General features: G+C 46.0%; 1 protein-coding gene across 13 annotated transcripts in view; it reads left to right on the forward strand.

The window, feature by feature from the left end:
- LOC121597432 (CUGBP Elav-like family member 2) overlaps positions 1-22,434 on the forward strand; it is a 284,267-nt gene that overhangs the window by 42,775 nt on the left and 219,058 nt on the right. For 10 of the 13 annotated variants that reach the window (XM_041923184.1, XM_041923183.1, XM_041923171.1 and 7 more), the window contains 2 exons: positions 13,860-14,101; positions 17,410-18,602. In XM_041923184.1, the coding sequence (XP_041779118.1) occupies positions 18,091-18,602 (512 nt within the window). In that variant the 5' untranslated portion in view covers positions 13,860-14,101; positions 17,410-18,090. Of the gene's footprint in view, positions 1-13,859; positions 14,102-16,838; positions 17,046-17,409; positions 18,603-22,434 lie in introns of those variants that run through there. The other 3 variants (XM_041923179.1, XM_041923182.1, XM_041923181.1) reach the window with 3 other exon arrangements.

Below are 22,434 nucleotides of genomic sequence, written 5' to 3' on the forward strand. Positions count from 1 at the left end.
GTAACAAAATGATCTAAAAATGCGCCTTTTTCCACAATACATCAATAGAAATGGTTCAACTCAAACAAATCATAACAAAAAAACTTCTCACAAACTTAATCCCTTTCAACAATGAAATGCGAATCCAATCAACGCACAGTGTGCCTACCTAAAGCCTCGTTTTGCTGTGATCATTTCGTGGCACTCCAAAAATTACCTCCATTGCCATCAAAAACAGCAACCGACCAATTCCGTGCGTTACTCTGCGACACCCCGACGCGAACTCAACGACTGGGAGGTGCACAGCGCCTCGCTTTAGCGGACGAGTAGAAATTTAATTAATTTGCCAAAATCGTCAAGCCATGATCTTGTTTTCGTATGCAATTGTTCAGCTTTCTATGCAATTGCTTCGGGATAGCGGGTTGGACGCTGCACAACCGGCAGCCACCACAGAATGACGAACGAAAGGCAACAAGCGCAAGAGAAGCAATAATAGTCAAAAAAAAAAAAAACTATCCCGGAAACTATCTGTTCGCACAAAAATGCACACCCCCTAAACCTCCTGCACCGGCCAACAGCATACCACCACACGAAAAGAAATCAACATCGCCGTGCTGTGCAGCACTCTGAAGCCGCAGTTAGCCGATGCTTTATTTCGCCATTTTATGGCTTCAACGAGCTGCAACCATTGCATTCGGGTTTGGTTCGCATTGCAGTTGTGAATCGTTTTCGGTGTACAGTTTGTGTTTACAATTTTATTTCGGAAAAGTTTTTTTCTCTCGTCCCCTTTTCCCTCACGAGTTTTGATGTTGTCACCATCTGTTTCTGCTGATTGCCCCCGATTGGCGATGCCGAAGGAAACCCGTATTTTGGGGATAGGAATGGGGAGGAGCGAATTTTAAATGAAACTGACACCCCAACAACTTGCACCAGTGCCACACGGACCAAGAGTCCGTCCGTGACTCTTCCTCTCAGGTTTTGGGGATCCCTGCTGTGTCCAGCACAGTGGGAGAAAACAGAGAAAGAGGGAGAAAGAGAGAGAAAATTGTGTGTTTGGTGCTGCTGGGGTTATTTGTGTACTCGCGTGTGCCACATGTCAGCTTCATCAAACTCATGTGCTCACGAATGTACAGCGCTCGAAACAGGAACAGGAAAGGTGAGGAAGAGGTTTATGTTTCTACACGTCGCGGGACGCGTTTTTATTCCCCTCTCTCTCTTTTCTCTTTTTTTTTTTTGGCGCGAGGAAGTTTTCCAACGTGAAAACACTGGTCACTTCAACCGCCCTGTGGTTCTCCCCGCTGCGTTTCATCGCTGAGGGAACACACGTGGGGATTGGAAGTGCGTCAAAAAAAAAGCCAGCCCACCCCAACCGGACCCTTGTGCTGACGCACACCAAACGAATTCAGCGATTTTTTGTTTTTGTTCGGCTCCGTCATTCCGTCATCCTAAATTGGATGATCGGTTTTGCGGTGCTAGTGTGTGAGTGTTACGTGTGAGTAAGAGTAAGTGTTTATACCGTCCATCGGAACGCTTTCGGATTCAAAATTAAATCAGCACGCATGTGTTGGAAAAATTTAATACGTGAGTTGTCGTGTGTGATTCTCTTTTTTGCCTATCTCTCTCTCTCTCTCTCTCTCTCTCTCTCTCTCTCTCTCTCTCTCTCTTTCTGTCTCTGTTTTGACTCTGTTTCGCTCTATATTTTCTTCATTTTTTTATTTTTTCGTTGACTAATGGGCTTACATTGAGAAAAATAAGCACACTCACACACACCGACATTTTTGCCTGGAATTATGTCGCCCATCGTAGGGACAGTTTCTCCGCTAAATGATTACAACTACAGTGCCAAGTGGACACCACTGCCGGTGACACAATTTATGTACATTCCTAACGACATTACCGCCCCACGTTCTTCATCCCTCCGCACACCTTTTTTTATTGCCTGCACTGTCAATGCCGCGGCAAAAATAAAATCTCCTGAATCCGCCGATTTGGATCGTTCCAAAATTCCAATGGGTGAGAAATACCGATATTAACACGCAAGTGATGCGTTCCCTGCGCCTCTCCAACGTGTGGGTGGGAAGGTTGATTTATGATCGATGTAAATTGGTGGTAGAGAGAGAGAGAGAGAGAGAGAGAGAAAGAAAGAGAGAGAGAGAGAGAGAAAGATGGACGATTTGGTGTTTGAAAGTTGCTTTGATATTTCCTGCTCGATGCACGATATACGATTTGGGCGTGTGTGTGCGCTTTATGTGCTCTGGTTATGTGGTGGTTTTTGTTTTGGTAGTATGCTCGACCACGCTGCAAAACATCGTGCTTGGACGAAAATGAAACAATTTGTTATTTTAATGACAGCTCGTTTGGAGTGGTTGTTAAAAATTTAATTGCCAGACACGATTCCCCAAAACGCCATCTTCGAGCTGCACCTTGCCGCTCTGACGCTGTGCGCTCTTGATAGCGACAGAGTTTGGTTTGATTGAAATGGTTTAATCACAGGAAAATGTGCAGGTTTATCACATAAGTATTTAGGGTAAGTTTAAATTTGATTTTCTGATTTCGTTTTGTGAGCAAACGATCGATTGCTGAGCCCCAGTTAAAGAGTAGATAAACTAAAAACGTCGTTTATTCGCAAACGTTTCAGGCTTGTGTTCGAATAAATATGAAAATTAACGCACAGGCATGTGTTCAGGTCTATTGGCCGAGCGGTAGACGCTTCAGCACGCGTACAGCCGGACGTGGTTCGTGACTCATCCACATCTGTAATAACTTTCCATATTTGGAATATTTAAACGGTAGAAAATTCGACGAAAAACACCCAATTTGTGTCCCAACACCATTCTTCACTCTTTAAGAGCTAATAATTGCTTATGGTAAAAGATTTAATATCATTCCTTTAAAAGGAAATCATAATCAATCCATACCTTTTCTTCTCAAGGCTGTCTCGAACCCGGTGCCATCGGCACAAAACAGTGAATCGAAATTGCAATTTTCTGTCTGCAATCACCCGCACTCTTATATATACGCTTGTGCGTTTTGAAACAATAATTTAACCACCTACCTACTGCTTACCTTGGTGGGACCCCTCGCCTAGACCTTTAGCGCGCACACTGCACGTCAATTCTCATTCGAGAACCCCCTCGACTCACACTCCATTTCATTTCGGTCGGTTGTGCATACGCCGAAACCCATCAACATCAACCCCGATGCCAATCAACAATCTTCCGCTCGATTTCAGATGAAATACGGAAGCGAAAGGTGCGTTGCGTTGTTCAGTGCCTCTGCGCCTTCTCCGGTAACGTATCAATCTTCTGGCAGCCGGGTACACACACACACACAGGCACATCCGGTACCAGATAGGCTCCAATGTGCGTCGCTCAATTGGATTTGAATTTAATATCAGAGCCCCATTTTCAATTCCCGGAGCGCTCAGCATCGTCGGCAGGGCTGGTGGTGAGTTGAAGTGATTCATCACATGTGAACTTTCTTCCTATCCGGTGCTTTTTCCATCTACACCTGTGTGGGGCCTGTGCGAAATAAGACAATGCACCTGACAGCTGGAGCAGGCCAGGAGGATCCAGGAGGAAATCGGCAGATAAAACGCTTAAAACGGATGCCACAAAATTAATATTGTCGGCTGGCTTCCGTTCGCTATCTCCTTTTGCGAATCTTTATGAAGATCTCGGGTGAGCTGGGTGTGTAAGTGTGAGAAAGAGAGAGAGGTAGACGGAATCGTCGTTCGGGTTTCAGTTCCGGTCGACGCAATTTATGTCCGTGTACCCTGAAACCCTTGTACCCTGAAACACACACACATACACACCTTGTAAGCACTTCAGACACTTGTCTGCACTTCCGATCGATGATGATCTGCGCTCTATGACGGTGTAATCACGTCGCTTCCGGGAACGGGGGCCTTTTACTTGAAAGCATGACGGGGGGTAAAGTATGTAAACGGCAACATCGACCGCTGCTTACCAGGCTTTCCGGCGAAGGCTGCGCCGAAAGATATCGACGGGCGAAGGTTACCTTTCCTCCATGGTGATATCCGGTCTCCGACCGCACTTTATCCGGTGGCCTTACGTGGGCCGCCTGCCATGGAGGATTTATCAATCGGAAATTGGCTCTTTTGGGTCGCTCATTTGGGAAGCGCTTCACATCCTGTTGCTCCCTGTTTTCCTTAGCAAAAAAAAAAAAGAAAAGAAACGGATGCTTAGCGTAAAGCAACCAGCTGCTTTCTGCAACCTGGGGAACGACTCGTTCCAAGCCCGCAAAAGATGTCGTCCCGCTGCTAATCCGCTGATCAATTAAGCTCGTATCTTTTGCTGGCGCCCGCAAGATTACGGCGTCCGCTATGGTGCCATCGTTCGCCGAGTGGATGCACCACAGCCGGAAGCAACCGGAGCACAGAAATAAAGGAGTAAATGCTTGCTCTAATTGAATCAAGGTAAAAAGTTCTGCCCCCAGGAACGATAAATTGAGCACCGGGGCTTCCAACAAGTGAGTAATTTCCCCGAATGCACCCAAGCTAATGGGATTACGGGTTTTTTGGGAGAGGGATCGATTCTGGCTTCCACTGGGGCAGAAGTAACGGAGACTGTGCTCCAATTAATAGTGTGGATTGTTTTTTTTCTTTGGTTCGATATTTGAGACAAAAAAGCAGTTGCTTTTGGATGCTGAGCGCCGACTTTGGGGGAATTAAAGTAAAATTTTATCCTTTATCCTAACTTCGCACAAAAAATAAAGGGTTCGTTTCCGCAGCTTTGCAATCAACATTCTCAGACAGCATGGAATGTTTCATTTGTTTTCGTGTGTGTGAGTGTTTAGTGGACGGGAAAGAGTTTCAGTGAAATATTGTTAAACTTTTTGCTCCAATCTGGCTCTATTTGATTGATTTTTTGATCCCACATATATGTGCCTACATATACGTTGATGATGCTGGCGATGTTGAAACTGATCATTTGCGTACTTGAGAGGACTTAGTTCAATATGTTTAGCAACAATAATTGTATTTTAAGCCTTCAAAAAGCTCAACAACGACAAAAACAATGTTTTCAAACATGATTAGTACTAAAATTACATGTTCTTAGGATTTTTGTGACATCTCACCTGACATTATTTATGGCAGCGACTAGCAAAGGACACATGTGGTACCCTCAGTAACCATAAGTTATAGGAAAAATGAATTTGTCATAATAATTAATCTGTTGAAAAGAAAATTTGATCATTTATTACTTTTTAGAACATTTCTTTGAGCAAATTAGCGCTAATTTAACATGTTTTCTTATTTGAAATGGTATTTTTATGCTTTTTAAAAGGCTAAAATCGTTTACTGAGCTAACTGTTTACTGAGATAAATCCTGATTATTGTTCTAAAATATCATCAAAATCATTCTCAACGACATGTCCGACAATTCTAGCAAATTTTACCGCAGCCTTTCCGATTTCTGCATTTTAAACACATACAGCATGTGAACACAGCCACTCGAACATGGCTAAAATATCCAGCATAGAAACACACACACGCACATCGTAGTGCTTTGTCTGCCTACTCCAGACCAGCATCCGCTCATCGGAAAACTTTGCATGCATGCATGTCCTCCCTTTAACAAAGCACTGGCCCCACTCGACCACTCAGAACAAAAACGGCCAAAGGTAATCAATGCACAGCAGAAGCACTATCATACATGCCCTCACCCACTCACCATTTAAATTTGTTCGCTTTATTTTATTTGGGAGCCTTTTTTCCGGAGGTTCGATTCGCTATTTCTACCGCCCGGACGGACATTGCTGCAGCTGGCTGCCAAAAAAGCTGTGCCGTTCGTTAGTCGGCGCACGGGATGCACTCCTCCAGTGCGATAGCGATCGGTTTCGGGGTCACATCAACCGGACACACGGCTCGGCTAGACACCAAAGCTATCCTGGTCGGTGGAGGGAGGAGTATGGTGTTCGCGTTCGGGTCGTCCGGGTGCACACACGTATCGGAAATGAACATCAGCGGTTCCGCGTTTCATTTCGGCGGTCCTAATCGATTTGGGAACTCTTGTTTTTGGGGTTAGGCACACTCAAAACGGGGGTTCAAGCGAGGTACGTGATACAGGGATGGCACCAGGCAGACGAGATGATTTCCCTTGGTGGACGTGGGGTTTCTCTCGTTTGCTGAGTGCCGAGGGGGAAAAAACATTAGTCTAGCTAGTTCTTAATTTTCAGTTGCATTTCAGTTGCAAAGCGAAAAGCCCTTCCTTCTGTTAAATGTTCGTTTAAAAAATATTTCAAAAATGATTACATTGATACAATCTAATACCAACACTCTTCCATCACAACCACAACGGGCGTACGGCAATAATTTCAATAAAATACGAATATACACTCTGCTAACCACCAGCGCTGGTGTCCCTGCGTTGCAATCATAATTTAATCAACATAAATAAATAGGAAATGCAAACGCGAGCCACGGACCAATCGCACTTTTGATTCGGCTGTGCCGGCCGGTCCTTTTCCCCGAATGGAAGGAAATTGAAACAACATTGTGTGTGTGTGTGGTTTGTCAGAAAGAAGGACGCGATCGACAACCACACACGATCCGCGGGTATAGCTTCGTTTGTGCAGACGAACTCCTGGGGACGAACGATTTCCCATCGCACAATTTCCGTTTGGTTTTGTATTTTTTATTTTTTTGCGTGTTCACAACACAATTCTATTTCTACAATTGTGTACGCATTGCAGGGGTGTCGGTGGCGGTAGTACTCGCTGCAGCATCACCCGTTGGCACCGAAATAGATATTTCAATTATTTGAAGCTCCCCGTCCTGCGGTGCGCGGTGAGCATGGCGAGTGAGTCGATCGAAGAGTTTTGCAGACACGGACACCAATCAAACCGAGACACACGCAGCCCGGGTTGAGTGACGAATGTGGGTAGCGGGTTCGATCCCACTGTTGTGCACGTCAGTGGCATTGTCATCGGCTCGCCGGGAGACACAATGTATCGCGATGTAGGGGAGGAAAAGTGCACCCAATGCGCACTGCTGCATTTGTGTATGTGCGTGGTAAATTCAATTAATATTCTACGTGATGTGACGATAACGGCGTGAAACAAAAACTGCCACACACACACACACACAATGGACCCTGGTTTTGAATTATTTCCCAGCGCAACAAGCGTTTTCATAAAACCATTCTCCGGTAAGTTCGGCGGAATAATGGATATGGATGAGCCTGGGATGTCCCTTCCAACTCCGATGTCCTTTATGTATTGTCGCACGCTGTGTGTTCTGTTCAAAAATAAAAGATACCCAACTGCAGCACATGTCAGAGTTGTCGAACGTAATAATAGCCAGCCTCCCCATCCGGCCATTTCGTTGCACTTTTTAACTGCATCGCAAGACGGTCGGGGGACTGTCGGAGCATCGTAGGGAAGGTCGGAATAAATTAATATCAAAACGTGCCCGACTCGAGCCCGAGCTTCAACAATTGGTTGATAGTTAGTAGTACCGCCAGGTCCTTCCCAATCGAGCACTAGAGCCCAGGAATCCAAGGACCACTGATTGACATAAATAAAGCCAAGCCCAACTCCCTGCCACACTGCCACTTGTGTCAATTGGAACGTTTCGCACTGCTCGAAGGAATAATTGATGCGCACGTTTGCGCTGCCGGCCCGACTGCTACGACGGCACGTTTATTCCAGTACTTCTGTCAAGAAATTGAAAGTGACAGTTAAATTCCAAAACCACTACCATTGCCACTCCTGTTCGGGGTTCGGGAAACGGGAACCGAAGTCAGCACAAATTTTACCATCGACATGTCCCGCTCGGTGCCCCGGTTTTGGCTGTGGACGGGTTTCCCCCCAATTCAGTTTGCAGTGCTGGAAATGGTTTCGAAATAATCGACTAAATAGTGATAGTGAGGTGGGTTGATGGTAGCTGCTGACGGTGTGTCAGCGGTTCTCCGAAGAAACGTCAAACCATCATCAAACCCAGCTCCTACACACACACACACACACACACACACACACACACACACACCTTCGCCCACATGCCCGATGATCACACATAATCAAATCAAGCTGGGCGAATTCAATTAATCTCAATAAAACATTAATAAACCTTCAGCTCCGGGGCTTCGGGCGAATTTCGGGGTTTCACGCAGACGGCAAGCCTTCATCTGTCGGAAACCTCCACTCCTCCTCATGGGGGGTGGGAATGTCAAAAAATCGCAAAATTAATTATTCAAACAGTGAAACGATTGGCAGGAGCGGAGAGTTTGCTGGTGCGGGCACGTCAATTCGCTTGGTGGCCTGTCACTCTGCACGGCATATGATACTTTGTAGTAGTTTTCTGCATTCACAGGGAGTGTTTTTGTTTTGCGCATCTCCGCCGAGTTACTAGCAAGTGTCAAAGCGGAAATAAAAATCAATTAAATTGGTATCAATGGTGCTGCGCGCAATTAGGTTTTTGGGGGCTGTTCCCTGCGGTGCCCATCGAGCAGAGCTGTCCGTGCACGTCAATGCTGCTGCAATGAGGACAGCAAAATGAAACGTGGCATTTTTTACTGTTCCATCTTCGCTCAATTCATGGTTCACACTATTATAATATCAGAAAATCAAGTCAAATTGTTTTACGTGTCACTGGGTAATAATTGTTGAAGCGTGCTTTATTACATAGTATCAGCTTTGCACGATACAGCGAGCTGCAAATCAGTTGGAAAAAATAATTTGAATTTCATTTTCAATTAAAATCACACACATTTTGAGATTCAGTGAGCTGTGCAATGACAATTGAACGTTAATAAAGTCGTTCAAATTGTAGCGTTACGTTTACGAAAAGTGCAAATTTAAATTTCAACTTACACTTCTCTTGCTTAACCATACATACCTATCATACTCCTAAATGTATGCAATCGATTAGTCTGTTGAGTGAAAAATGACAATTGCGCAATTAATTACAATTTGTATGACGAGTGGCATGCATTTAGGCGTTTAATACTGTTTTTAGTCAATATATGTGGCGTAATCTTTAATTTCTAACGCACGTCGATTCGTATTTAATACAGAAAGCTCTTCAATTTATAAATAAGAATACAAAAAACTCCAAACATTTATTTTTTGCGATGAGGTTAATATTACTCTAATAGCTTACTTTTTCTTGTTGGTCTAAGCGGTCTCTCCTCTCCAGATAAAAACATATCTCCTGTTTCATTAATCAAACCGCTTGCGGCCAAAAGCACTCACATTGAACACACTTGATTAGTTTTCTTCCCTTCCGATGGCAGTCCTTCACCCACCGGTTGCAAATGGCCGATTGATTGCTATAAAATAAATAACCCATATTTCGTTATTAATTTTCTACCCCCAAAACCGGCCCCGTCATACCCGTCATACAAACACGAACCAAGACAGATTGAAGTGGGTAGTAGAGGTATCGTTTTGTTCCACTCTTCAGAGACACACACACACATGCTTACACACATATACGAATTAAATCCTCCAATCGGTCGCCACCACCACCATGCCCATGCTCGCCCATGTCGCCCGTCATACGGTACCACCACCTCCAGTAGGTATATTATCGTTATTATTATGTCATTTTGGGGAAAATTTATCGTGACAGCAATCGCTGGTATTAGTTTGATGATTCGACTACGGTTGAACGCTCAAGGATCGGTTTGGGAATGCAATCGATACGTTACGATTCCCTGGAAAGAAGGTACACACGCTTCATGCTACGGAGGAAGGCACCGGAGGCCTCATAAAAGCAGTAGACCTTCACCCTCTTTTTTTGTTTGAGAACGCATAATGCTGGCTACTTCCTCGTGGTGTGTGCACGTGTACAGAGGGGACCCCTTACTATCAATCGATAAGAAAGCTTCCCCCCCCCCCCTTTTTTGTTGGGGTGGGAGAAGCGAGCATTGGACACAAATAAAGGGAACCATCGGGCTTGATTGAGGATAGAAAGGCAATTTTCTCCCCACTGTTCCCGGTTTTGGGGGAGCAAAAGGGTTCTTCACTTTGCCTACCCCCGGCTACAGGCCCGTTCGTAGGAGGTCATTTTTGCATTTTTTGTTGTTGTAGTTTTTTGTATTTCTTCACCCCATATTGGGGGTCTCCCTTTTTCTACTGTTTTCGTCGTCAAAATCGATGGTTCGAACATGATTGACAGGAACGAGTAAACAAAGGGAAACAATGGACTGGTTGTCCCTGCCCTTTCAGAATGTGGCAAAGGCGGTAGTGGTAGCATGTTGCTGGCTGACCGAAAAAGAAAGGATAAATATTTAATCGGTCACATCATAAACGCAAACCAGCCATCAACAATCAAACCAATTCGGGATGGTGGTGACCTTCTTCTCTAGGGAGAACCCCTGGGGGTGGAGCTCATTTGCTCCAAAGTCTACCTTCCTCCCCTCAACCGCCCTCAAAACGTTGACCATGTCGACATTTCCGGAGTGCGGGACCGAAATTGGATCAGCAAGATGCCGGCCGACCGGAGCAGCACAGCGGGACATGCAAGACAAAAAAAAATGATGTCCTGCATGTCCTGCGCTACGAGAAAGCGAACGCCATGCCAAGGCCCAATCACCTAGCCAGGCAGAGGTCCCGTTGCCGTTGTGCGTCCCCTGTCAATTGATTGAATCAATTTGTGCTTTATTACTTTCACGCTTCATGCTTGCGCATCGACCCGGGACATTAGAGGGACGTGCGATGCGGTCGGTTGTTTATTATAACATTTGTTGTTGTTGTTGTTGTTGTTGTTGTTGTTACTGTGTTTCTGTCCTAACTCGCAGGCTTCTAATGGTATTGTTTCTTGCACAAGGGTGCCTACCGTAGGAGTAAACATAATCAACTGGGAAAGCTCTCCTGGGTTGGTGGGTTTATGTAATCCTATGTTTTTTTGTTTCTTTTACTTTTATGACAAAACGTATCGGGTAATGTAAAACGTATCAAAAGTTTCCAATATGACAGTTTTGTAATACGAATTGCATAACGTTAGGGGCATCACGTCGCTTTTAATACACAAAAAACGCCTAAAAGTATACAATTTTCATTACCAAAGTGATCCAACATCATAGCTCGAAAGGTTATTGGCTGCTCTGTAGCAAGTCTTTTCGCTTGGGAATCGTGTCCCTGGGGTGGGAAACGGTTCGAACATTGAACCAGTATAAACTGACCGGCGCTGTTCTTCCTGTTCTTTACAATACACACGCCATTTTATACCATGTCAACAAAGGGACGGTCGTGAGCGAGGGACATTTGCCGTGGCCCGAGCCGTGGCTAGACTTTAACCTTTACCTTTAATGTTGGGATTTAGCGCCGTGTAGAGCGAGCGCAACGTTTATTGGACGGGGGAGCAGTGGCAAATGATGTGGTACTGGACAGCGCAAAAGCTCTCCCAATCAAAGAAGAGAGCGGAAGGAGAACCGATGGCTTTTCCCCCGCGAGCGGGTAGGGGAGAACAAAATTACACAACTTTTACCGTCCGTGTTCGTCCGTTCGTTTTCGTCGAACATCATTAAAGTCCCGAGCTCGAGCTAGCCCTTCACCGTTCTGGCTAACGGGGCAGACAGAGGGCATACGAGGGGGAAAAAGTGACAGCAAAACAATCCCTAGTGAACAGCCAGTTCAAAGGGAAAGCGAGAAAGCACGCAAAAGCGAAAATCGAGAAGGAAGAGAAGCCGAAGTCGGGACAAAAAAGGGTGAGCTTTGCCACTGCCACGGAAAAGAGTCGTGCAAGTAGTTCCAGTTCCCAGTAAGGCGTAGAGTGTCCATTCTCCCCCTGGAGTTTACCCCCCTAGTAGTTTCGCTCCAACGGGAGAACAACGGGTCCGGTTCGTATGCTTTGTTGCCCGTGCCCGTGGCTGGAAGCGAAATGGAAATCCGTCATTAAATTTAATAATAGAAATTGAATTTTTCCATTAAGAGTCCCGAGCCCCCCGTGTTCCGTTCTCTCTGCACTAGCCGGCGCCGTTTTTCTGTGTGCGAAACGGCAGACAGTGTCGTCGACAGGGACAGGAGCAAAAAAAGAGAGAATATTTAGTTGATTATGTCCTGGGCGGTATATCCTTTTGGCCCACTAGTTCCGTGGCTTCGCCTTACCATTGCACTCGAATATGCATTGTTGGTGCGCCGTCGAGTGTCTAGTGTACAGGCGTAAAGAATGGAACAGAGAAACCCCAAACAGAGAGAGAGACAAAAAGCTCCACATCTGGAAATGGGCTGAGGTGGGACAATTTCGTTCGACAGGATTCGATTACGGTGTGTGAGTGAGTTCCTCCTCTACGGTTCAGCATCTTTTGTAGACGGGTGGAGAGGTAAGTCGTAGCTTTCCCTTCGCTTCACGAGCTTTGTCACTGCTGTTTTGCTTTTGTGCGCCCGCTCTTAAGCATTAACTCGTACATCTGTGTTTTATTACTCATGAATATTGATGTAGTACTATTCCGGATGCAGCAGCAGCAGTGTACAGCGACCGTACGAACGATTCGATGCACACACACGGTAACGATGTGGCGAAGGAGCGCGGGCGATACTGCTTGTTTGCACCGATCTGCGGAACTACTAGAGAAACCGATTACCGATTGCAAATGACTGCATCGCGAGCAGAGCACGAGTGACGATAAAACAAAGCTTTTATTGGATTCGTTACGTGCGGCGTTACTTACATGCTAGTGAGGCGTGATGTACAAAATCATCTGCCGGCAATAAATTCCTCCAAAACAGGTTTATACACTTGCTCAATCAAATGACTGGTTTTTTTTTATTGAAGATCTTCAACGTTTTCTATTCGTTGAAGCATGCTTAAAAATTGTGATTTGTATACCGAGCCTGATATATTGCATAACTTTAGGCGCAATTTGGTCCTAATCTGAGCAGTAGCAGGCTAAACAACATCAGTTTAATTGCTTTTTTCTGATTTCGTAAATTATTACAAAATCTAAAACATGGAATCAAAATCTACACGTGGAATGAATTGTTTAATCAACTCAAAATTTGCTGATTTGAGTACCATTAACTATTGCATAACTTTGGGCGCAACTATGTCGTATTGTTGTAGTTCAATAAAAGCCCTTTTGTTGAATTCTGAGCATTTCTCCAATGCATTGAAGTAGCTCTCACGATCAGTAGCTCCAAAGTTTACCAACACTAGAGCATCAGTCTAATATTTTTATAAAAAAAGCTTATTAAAATCAATTAAAAAGACAAGATGATATGAAAAGATAAGGTATTGAATGCGAACAACAATAAACTCGCACAGACAAAAATGTACATTTTTGATGACGCACATTCAAGTCAATTCTTCAATTATTAAGAGCTCTTATACTTCATGCTTGACGTATCCAAGCCGAACAGGATTATCATCATTCGAAATAGATTTCGTATCGCGCAAAGAAACTGCGTCATCCAACAAGAACATTACTTGTTTTGTTTTTTGTTGTTTTTGTCTTGCTGCTGCGTACAACGCTCGTTTACTTTCCCGGAACAATTCTTGTGGAGCACACAAAAAAAAGCCGATTGTTCAGTTACTCCAGTTCAAATACATGATTTCCAATAAATGTTCTTCATTTTCTCTGGCCGATCTGGGCATTCTTCCAACGAGCAGGGGAGGAGATTTTCTCCACCCCGGGCCTCCTCCATTAATACCCACCCGTGGGGCCTGAATATCACTCGGTCATTCTTGCCGGTCAGTGAAGAATCTCATCCTTTCTGCACCGGGTCCACTATCATCCACTAGCCATTCGAGCGAGCGCAAACCTAACGACCAAACTCAATAATTTATCGGCTACCCAGATCGGTCGAACGTATTATATTCAGCCTCCATTTTCTTTTTACCACCACTACTGCTCCTCTGACTGAAACTTTTCTTTTCAACTCCTTCCTCTTTTCTCTGTTGCTTCTCATTTCAGCGCCTGAATCATTCATCTCGTCCCAGCAGATCGTAGCGTAGTAAGAGGAGGTGCGGCCACCACACTCGACACTGCACCAGTGCGCGGCACATACCGGCGGCCAGTAAAAACAGCAGCAGCGGCAGCAGCAAACACGCTGCCAATAAGGATCATGACAGTGCGGAAAAATAATCTCCTTCGTTCGCCGCCTGCCAGCCGCGCCTGCACGACCAGCACGCGGAAAAAAGCGGAATAAGAAACCGGTAGATTTTAATTAGCGTCCTGCTGTAGTTGTAGTGAAGCATCGCGCGGTGCGTTTTCTCCCTTTTTTTGTGCTGTGCCGTGCCAACCTTCGATTTTCCTCCCATTCGGAGCATCGGATCCATCCCGTGCCCGGCTAAAGGTGGTAATCAAACTCCGGATGGAACAGGAAATAGTTCGGCACTGGAAAGGTGAAGCTGTGAGCAGGAAGTGCCTTTTGTATTGGTCGAGCTGGTCATCGTAAACCATCTCCGCCTCGATCGCGTTTGTTTGTCTCGTCCGAGATGGACGAGAAATATCCGTGTCCGTGGATGGACATAGAATGGGAAGGATTGTGTAAATTGTTTGGATAAGCTGTACAATGATAACATTTTCCTGTCCCGGGGAAGTAAAATACTTATATTCAGGCCGATGGCCGAGATCGAGGACACAAGCGATTTATTCGTTATTTTTCTACTTCATCCCAGACATTCGATGCTCCAGGAGCAGTAAGGCGTTGAGTACCGGCGACGGCTTCGCCAAACCGCCCGGGTACAGGTGGATTTTCATTAAGTTCTTATGAAATATTAATTGGCCTAAGTAAAACTGTCACTGTCACTGGGTGGCAGAATGGTAGAAGCGCTTGGTAAGCACTTGGCAGCCCACCAGCACCACAAAGTTGACCCATGTTTGTTTGGCTGGCTGACGTATTTGTTTATCCTTCTGGCAGCGATGGCAGCATGACATGAAGAGGATCGTCGAAAAGCAAAGAGCCGACGACGACGACGATGCCGTCACGCGATGGGATGTAATTAAAACGAGTGAATCCTCGTACAGCATGGGAGGGCTGTCTATTTTGGTGTTCTTTATTTGACCGATGAATACAGCCAACAGAAAGTAAATAAAAAAAGCAAAACAACAAACACCACGGCAGCGCATCTTTCTCTCAACACGCGCGTGTCCTTACGTCAGGCCACGGTTGCGTGAGGAGCTTGATACACTCACACACACACACACGGGTGGCGGGCTTAAATAATACCCGTGGGGAAAAGATAAGTGCGCCAGAATGTCCCTCCCCAGTGGGGGGAAACACTAACACACACGCTCACATGCGTCCCTTTTTCCCCGTGGCATGTGGGCGCTGGTGTTTAGGGATTTTCGGTTCGCGGTGCTAACGGCAAGCAAATAAAAGGGGACGAATTATACCACCGAGGACGTACACAAATACACATTGTCTGTGGAGCGTAGTGGTGCATTACACAAACATACACACACACACGCTCGAGCTGTGTTTTTTTTCTTTCTTTTTGTTGTGAAAAGTCTGCCAGTTGAGCAGCTGTTTCGTAAGCGGATCATTAGCGGGTGAAAAATCAAGCCGCCCTTACCGGGAGCCAACGGCAACAGCCGCGGAAACCCACAGCAAGCTCCACAGCGAGTCACAGTGGGGAGACTAAAGTTTGACGCAAAGCGTATGTTTAAGTTGGTGTTTGTTTAGTATTAGGCGTGTTACATCGTGGATGCTTTTTTAGGTATACATATGTGTGTTGGAGTTGATTTTAGAAGAAAAAGGAATTAGATCCAATCGAATCCATCGGCAATCAGTGCATTTTCATTCAAAAAAAATTATAATCAGGACAGGGGTTGGCACTTAATTTTTGAAGATTTAAACGAAAACGCAATTTATTTTTAAAAAATATTAACATAAAAACAATAGTGTATCGATAGCGATACGCAACTATTAATAGTTTTAAAATGAAATAAAAGAAGATTTTTAATTTTTGTATAAATTAACCGATTTGCTGTACAGTTTTGGACTTGTAAAATCGGAAACAACAATGAGATAGTAAGAAAACAGGGCCGGTCTGGTGGTACAGTCATCAACTCCTACGACTTAACAACATGCCCGTCATGGGTTCAAGCCCCGAATAGACCGTGCTCCCATACGTAGGACTGACTATCCTGCTATGGTAACAATAAGTCACTGAAAGCCAGGCTCACTTCATTAGTGGGTACAGGCAGGCCTTGAATTGTGCCAATGAAGAAGAAGAAGTAAGAAAACATACAATAAACATTAAGGAATCATGTTGATTTCACCATCAGATAATCAGATCTTCTTCTTCTTTGGCACAACAACCGCTGTCGGTCAAGGCCTGCCTGTACCCACTAGTGAAGTGAGCTTGGCTTTCAGTGACTTATTGTTACCATAGCAGGATAGTCAGTCCTACGTATGGGGGTCTATATCAGATCTATAAATTTGAAAAAAAAGCTGACATTTGGAATAGTATGCAAGACTTACAATAATAGCAAAAAACTCATTTCTTTTTACTTTTATGCAATTTACACGCATTTACAGCTAGTAAAATCATTTCAGGACCTGTCTATTAATTTGAATTGATTTTATTTATATCTGAAAATACTACTCTATCAAAATACTCCTCCAAAAACGTGCCAACCCCTGACACCTACGTCGATGAGCACCGAATGCGTGTGCGTGAGTCCCTAAAAATTGATAAAGATAAAAATTGCCCACGGATGTGCAGTGGGAGTGTGCTGGCAGGCAGGCAGGCAGCAAACTAGGGAAAACGCAGTCCCAGGGCAGAGAGAGAGAGAAATAGATAAGACACGCGACGTAGCGCGACCGAAGAAGCAGGAGCAAACGGGGCGCACGACCGCACGAGAGGGTGATGCGATAACGGGGCTGGCTTCATAATGCGAGGCACCCTAGGCCCCCACGTTCCTGGCAGCGTCTGTTCCCTGATTTCTGTCGTTTAGTCACTAATCAGCCGTGTCACTTATCGCCTCGCAGTATCCGCGGTCTAGTCGTCCCTGTTCGGTGCGCACTTGCGTGTTAATGTGCTTCAAGTTTTACAGTTGTATGAAAGAGCTTGAGTAGGGAAAGGTTGTGTGAAAGTTTCCATTTTTTATAGTGCAATATTGTAGTGAAACTTGTTGTTAAACGTATTTTAGGTAATTCTATCACATCTTCTACAACCTTTTGTGTACCTATGGTGCGGTATTTCGACGTAAATCGACTTAAAAATGCCCTTCCAACGAGGCTGACACATCACAATTTGAACCACGCGGTCCGCCTATTACAACACCAAAGCGAGCAGAAGCAAACAAATGCGCAAGAAACTTGTCCCAGCAAAACAACTCATTTGTCTGCATGTTCCCCTGTTCCCACACACGCCCGGCTAGCGTACTCACAAACATATACAGCGCGGTGTTTATCTTAGATAAGAAAAACTCACCTTTCCTTCTTACCGCCTTCCACCACACGCCATGGACTACATTTACGTTTTCCTTACCCCGTTTTTCTTCTCTCTTGCAGTGGTCGCACGCGTTATCTTCTGCTGTTGCCTTTTGCCGCAAGCAAGTGTCCCTGCGACAGAGTGACAGGGAGACGCAGTCGCTTCACTCAACAAGTGTTTCCCGGTTGGGCCGTTTTCGTAAAAAAAGAGCGCGTTGAAGTGTTGTATGCCGCAGAGCAGTGTGCGTTATCAAGTGTATTTGTGTTCATGTGTGTGTGTATTTGTGTCCTAGGCTGTGTGTGTAAGCGTGTTAGCCACGAGGAGAAGTAATTAAAAGAAAAAGAAGAAATAAAGAAAAGAAAGTTAAAAGAAAGTAAAGCATCGATTGCGATTTTATCCTTTGACGAGAAAGCGAGGAAGTTCTGTTTGTTGTGATTGTGTGTGTGTGAGTTTTGGGGTGATCAAAGCCGTGTTCAGTGTTGTCACTAAGCCTCCCAGCGTTTTAGGGAAATTTGCTAGTGTATCATTGTTTGTGTATGTTCTGTGATCTGTGTGTTTATATCACACAGTTGCGCGATTGATTCCTGGTTTTCGGTTTTTCTCCGACCTCTCCGTGTGTTCGTAAGTGTCGCCGGCAGGAAAGCGACTCCTCCGCGGCGCTTTCCCACCCATACCGAACCGGCAGCATCGTGGTATCTCCTCCACTCGCCCGGGAGGCTACGGTTGGCCCCGGTATCGCACCGTTACCCGTTACCGCCACGATGCTGAATTCGCTCGAGGCGCTCGCGGGCAAGATTTCGCCCGGCTCGGGCAAGAACTCGCCCTCGAACGGTACGGCCGGCGGCGGTGGCGGCAGCGAGATGATCGACAGCAACGGCAACAACAAGCTGCTCGCCGGCTACCAGCTCCGGACCAAGCTGCCCTACCAGAAGCCCGGCCTCAGCAACAACAACAACAACTGTAACGTGGTCAACAATACGCCGGCCGCGGCCGGTATCGTACCCGGTGGCGGTGGCCTACCGGTCGGGTTGCTCTGTCCGCAAGCGGTCGCCCTGCTGGGGGTCAGCAGTATCGCCACCAGCAACACGAACGGCAACGGTGGCAATGGCGGTACGGCCAACCTCGGTAACCTGAGCGCCACCACTGGAGCAGCGGCAGCGGCAGCGGCAGCAGCAGCCGCCATCGCCGCAAACAGCCACCGTACGACGAACGGGACCAGCGACGCCATGATCGTGGACGACGTGCAGATGATGGGCGTATCGTCGAAGGAAAAGTGAGTGAACTCTCTCTTTCTATCTCTATCTTGCTATGTTTTTACTATCTATCTATTTCGTGGTGTGCGTTTATGTAACGTTGTGGTGAATTGGTTCTGGGTTAGAATTTTTCCCTTTTTCTCTCCTTCCACTCAACGCAATGTTTGCCCACACTGCAAGCAATTTGAGGTGATGCTTGACGGTCGGGCGATGGTACGCCGTCGCGTTGCTCAGGTTTCGAGCCAACGCATGGGAACGGACACCACACGCTCACGACCGATAAGGAAGATAAATGGGCCGCACAGAGTGTGACTGATAACGGTGTCAGGGCGCTCACGAAGTCCATTGGAAAAGGGTGGATTAGTCTCGAGGGACTCACTCGAGTGCCGTCTACATCTGGGACAGGTTGCTGGCGTCAGAGTTTGAAGAGAGACTGTAGCAAAAGTCATACAAAGTAGCTTCAATAGGAGGATGGTTTTAATTTCAAAACTCTTCAGTTTTTACTCTTGACATACTTTACTCCAATTTTTTTGAAAATAATGTGTTAACTTCCAACTTCCAAAGGAACGTCTACAAATGAGACTCCATTTTGCTTTCTAATCTATTCCAAACAAGAAAGGCAGTCGATCAGATATCTCTCCACTCCAGTTAGAAATTCCGAAAGCTAATAAATCCAAAACAACACAGCCAAAGAAACATTAGCGACAGTGATTAACACACTGCCAATCGATACTAACGGCCCCGTGGCGTCATGGTACGAAACTTTTGCCACCGGAATGTGGAACTTCCACTGGCTGGAGGGCGGACGGCTCAACACAATAGCGTCTGAATATCGTCATCACATTCAGGCGATGCCTATCGCAAGGGCCCGCTGAGCAACTGTCTGGCTTGTGGGTTCACGCCAAACCCCGAAACACTAGCCCGCAAAAGCTTCCAGAAAAGGGAAACAATAATCATAATTCCGAAACCGAAAACTTTCCGCCGCGGCTCGTGGCCACGGAGCAAGAACGTTACGAGACATTTCCGTCGTCACGTGGTGGTTCTTTACTGGTAGTACTGGTGTGGAACCAAACCACATCCATCCGCAGTTACGAGCGACCGCCGGCCGTTGCTTGAAACCTGTAAGGACCTCTCCTTTCTACCATCCATCCACCAGTTTGGTGGACTTTATCGAAACTTTCTTCCAAACTCGCCAAACGCACACACGCACGCAAGCTCGTTCTGTTGTATTTCTGTTCATAAATCGGACTGATGCGATAACTGGCAGACACGCGGGTAGAGAGTGGGAGAATGTGTAAGGTTACGCGACTTTCATTGCGGAAACCAAAGCAGCATAAGATAATGAATTAGGTCGGACCGGGAAGTTTCACCCGTTGTCGATCTTGAGAATGAGGTTTGGCGAAAAGACGACCATTGCTGCCTTCGGAACTCTGTCAAGACGGGTTTTATGGCCATGGAGACTAGCCCAAGAGCCCTCTTTAGTGTGAAAGGACTTCAACCGACCAAGCAACCAAATCTTCTATCAATGTTTTCGGTAGTGTTTTCGTTCTCTTAGCTATTTTCCTCGGCTACTACAGAAACTCTAGAATTCCCGCTGGTGTGGTGTGGTCGTAACATTTTTGAACTTTTTGTTTTTCTGCGGATCGTGCCCTGCCTGGTCCTTTTTTCCATTTCCACAGTCACCGAGTTTGTTATCCATTCATTGAGGCTCTTTTTGCTACTCGCTCGACCGGCACATCGATACCACTGACGTAACCCTTAAATCATGCGACAAGTTCCGCAAGCGTCTGTGTGCCATGAACTGTGTCCTCCGTTCTTGCTTTGGAGTTCGGAGTTCAGAGTTCGAAGTTCAGACAAAAAGCATACACACCTTGTGCACTTGTGATGCAATCGAATGATAACAGGGTGTGTGGATGATGCATGCGCTTGCAGGTTCGACCACACCTTCAAACCACAAAGTCGCTCCGAAAGGACGCTCGCTTCGATGTGTCACCGCAGCAAAGTGCTCGTTGTGATTCATAAGTTCCGATATCCTCTTTTTCGATGGACCAGATGGGGTCCAGTTTGGGAGCAAAGATCGATGTGTAGATCAATTTCATGCTACCGTAGGAGGAGTGGATGGGAAATCGAATGCATACTTTTAGTGTAGACATGAGTCGAAGCGAACATTAATGTTCAATTCCGTGCTCGAAACTCTCCAGACGGTACAAACTACTCCGTTTGCACATTACCAGTGTTATACTGATGACCGTACAACGCCACGGCAACAAACATTGTTCTCCCATACTCCCGACACCGGTCTCGATTGTTCGACCGTTGCATTTGGAAATAATAATCAGAGAAGCCTCATAATGATAGCAATAATAATTCCACCTGCTGCCGCCGTCCGCGGAGTCCTCCGGAGCTGATGCGCATTCGTGGTCATCAGTTACTCGGAACCTTAAAGCTATCATCCTTTCCCATGGTTCACTTCCACCCTTTTACACGGGTCTCTTGTAGCCCTGCCTCTACTGACAAACATTGGCGTGGTACATAGCCTCCACAATCGATGTCCACCGCACTGGACTGGGCTGAATGGTTCGTGTGCGTTCAAAGTTCCCTACGGCGACGGTGGATGACGTTACCAGGACAATCCGACAATCGTGCCTAGAGTAGTTCTGTGCCCGTCCAGATAGCACAATCAGTCGTGGCATCTCGCCGCCACCACCACCACCACCACCAGCATGAATCGACCGCACCACACGTACCAACAGTGTCCCAAGCAAAGTTAGTCCATTTAGTACGGATGTTTTGCACCGACTACTGTGTGTACCTTTACGAGCCACAAAAGACACCTGTACGTGTGTGTATGTATGACTCTACCAGAGAGAGAGTGAGAGAGAGAGGAGTGGGATGATGGTGGCGTTGGGAAAGCGCAAATAGTACGTCGCACCGGAATAACTTATGTGCGCGTCGTTCCGACATATCGGAAGGCATTTCAGGGCATTCCGTGCTGTATCTGGCGTGCTTTTGTTCCGCTTCTGTGTTTGTCCGAGCAAGAGAGAAAGATAGATAGAGAGAGAGAGAGTGAGAGAGAGCGAGAGAAGGAGCCCGGAAAACCCTGCACCATTGTCTGCGTACATTGGCGTACAGTGCTTATATTGCTCTGTCATGGCCGTGTGTGCGATCACAGCGTCACTGTGTTCACCGGGCGGTTGTTGTCGCAGCGCCAGGAGGTGTGCCCGCGCGCGCTCGGATACGGGAATCAATAAATTTACGATATGACAGCGATATGAAAACATATGTAGATTTTATTACTACACAAGTGCCCGCACATACATACAGAGGGCGAGCCGTTGTTTGGTTGGGCAATGTTTTTGCACGGCTTTCGCTTAGTACACGCTCATCGAACATCTCTGTAGCCACTTGAATGTCGATACATTCATGGTGACGTCGGTCTCGACACAGCAAGCCGCGACATTTTCTCACTACATCCCCAGGGACACAAGAGAGCTCGTAGACACACATACATACAGGACGCTGATTGACACTTTCACTTGAATGACGCGTATGTGTCACGTCCATAGAAAGGGACGCCATTTTCGGCGACAGATGCCAAGTGGGGAGAATTGAAATAGCGCAGCATCAGCGGAGGCTGATTGAATGATACGCAAAGAGGACACAACAGGTAGGGCAAATTCCTGCAAGTCTATTCCCAAGGCATACATTCTTCAGGTTTTTTTTTGTCTGAATTCTGTACAAATTTAGACTTTTAAGCACACATACACACACTTTTTTCTCTGGTGAAAAGCTGAGCAAAAAGTTTTTAACGACTTTTTTGCTGTTGTTGTTGTTTGACAAGGCAAGAAACTC

The sequence above is a fragment of the Anopheles merus genome, chromosome 3R (genome assembly GCF_017562075.2).
Source record: "Anopheles merus strain MAF chromosome 3R, AmerM5.1, whole genome shotgun sequence".
NCBI lineage: Eukaryota > Metazoa > Arthropoda > Insecta > Diptera > Culicidae > Anopheles > Anopheles merus.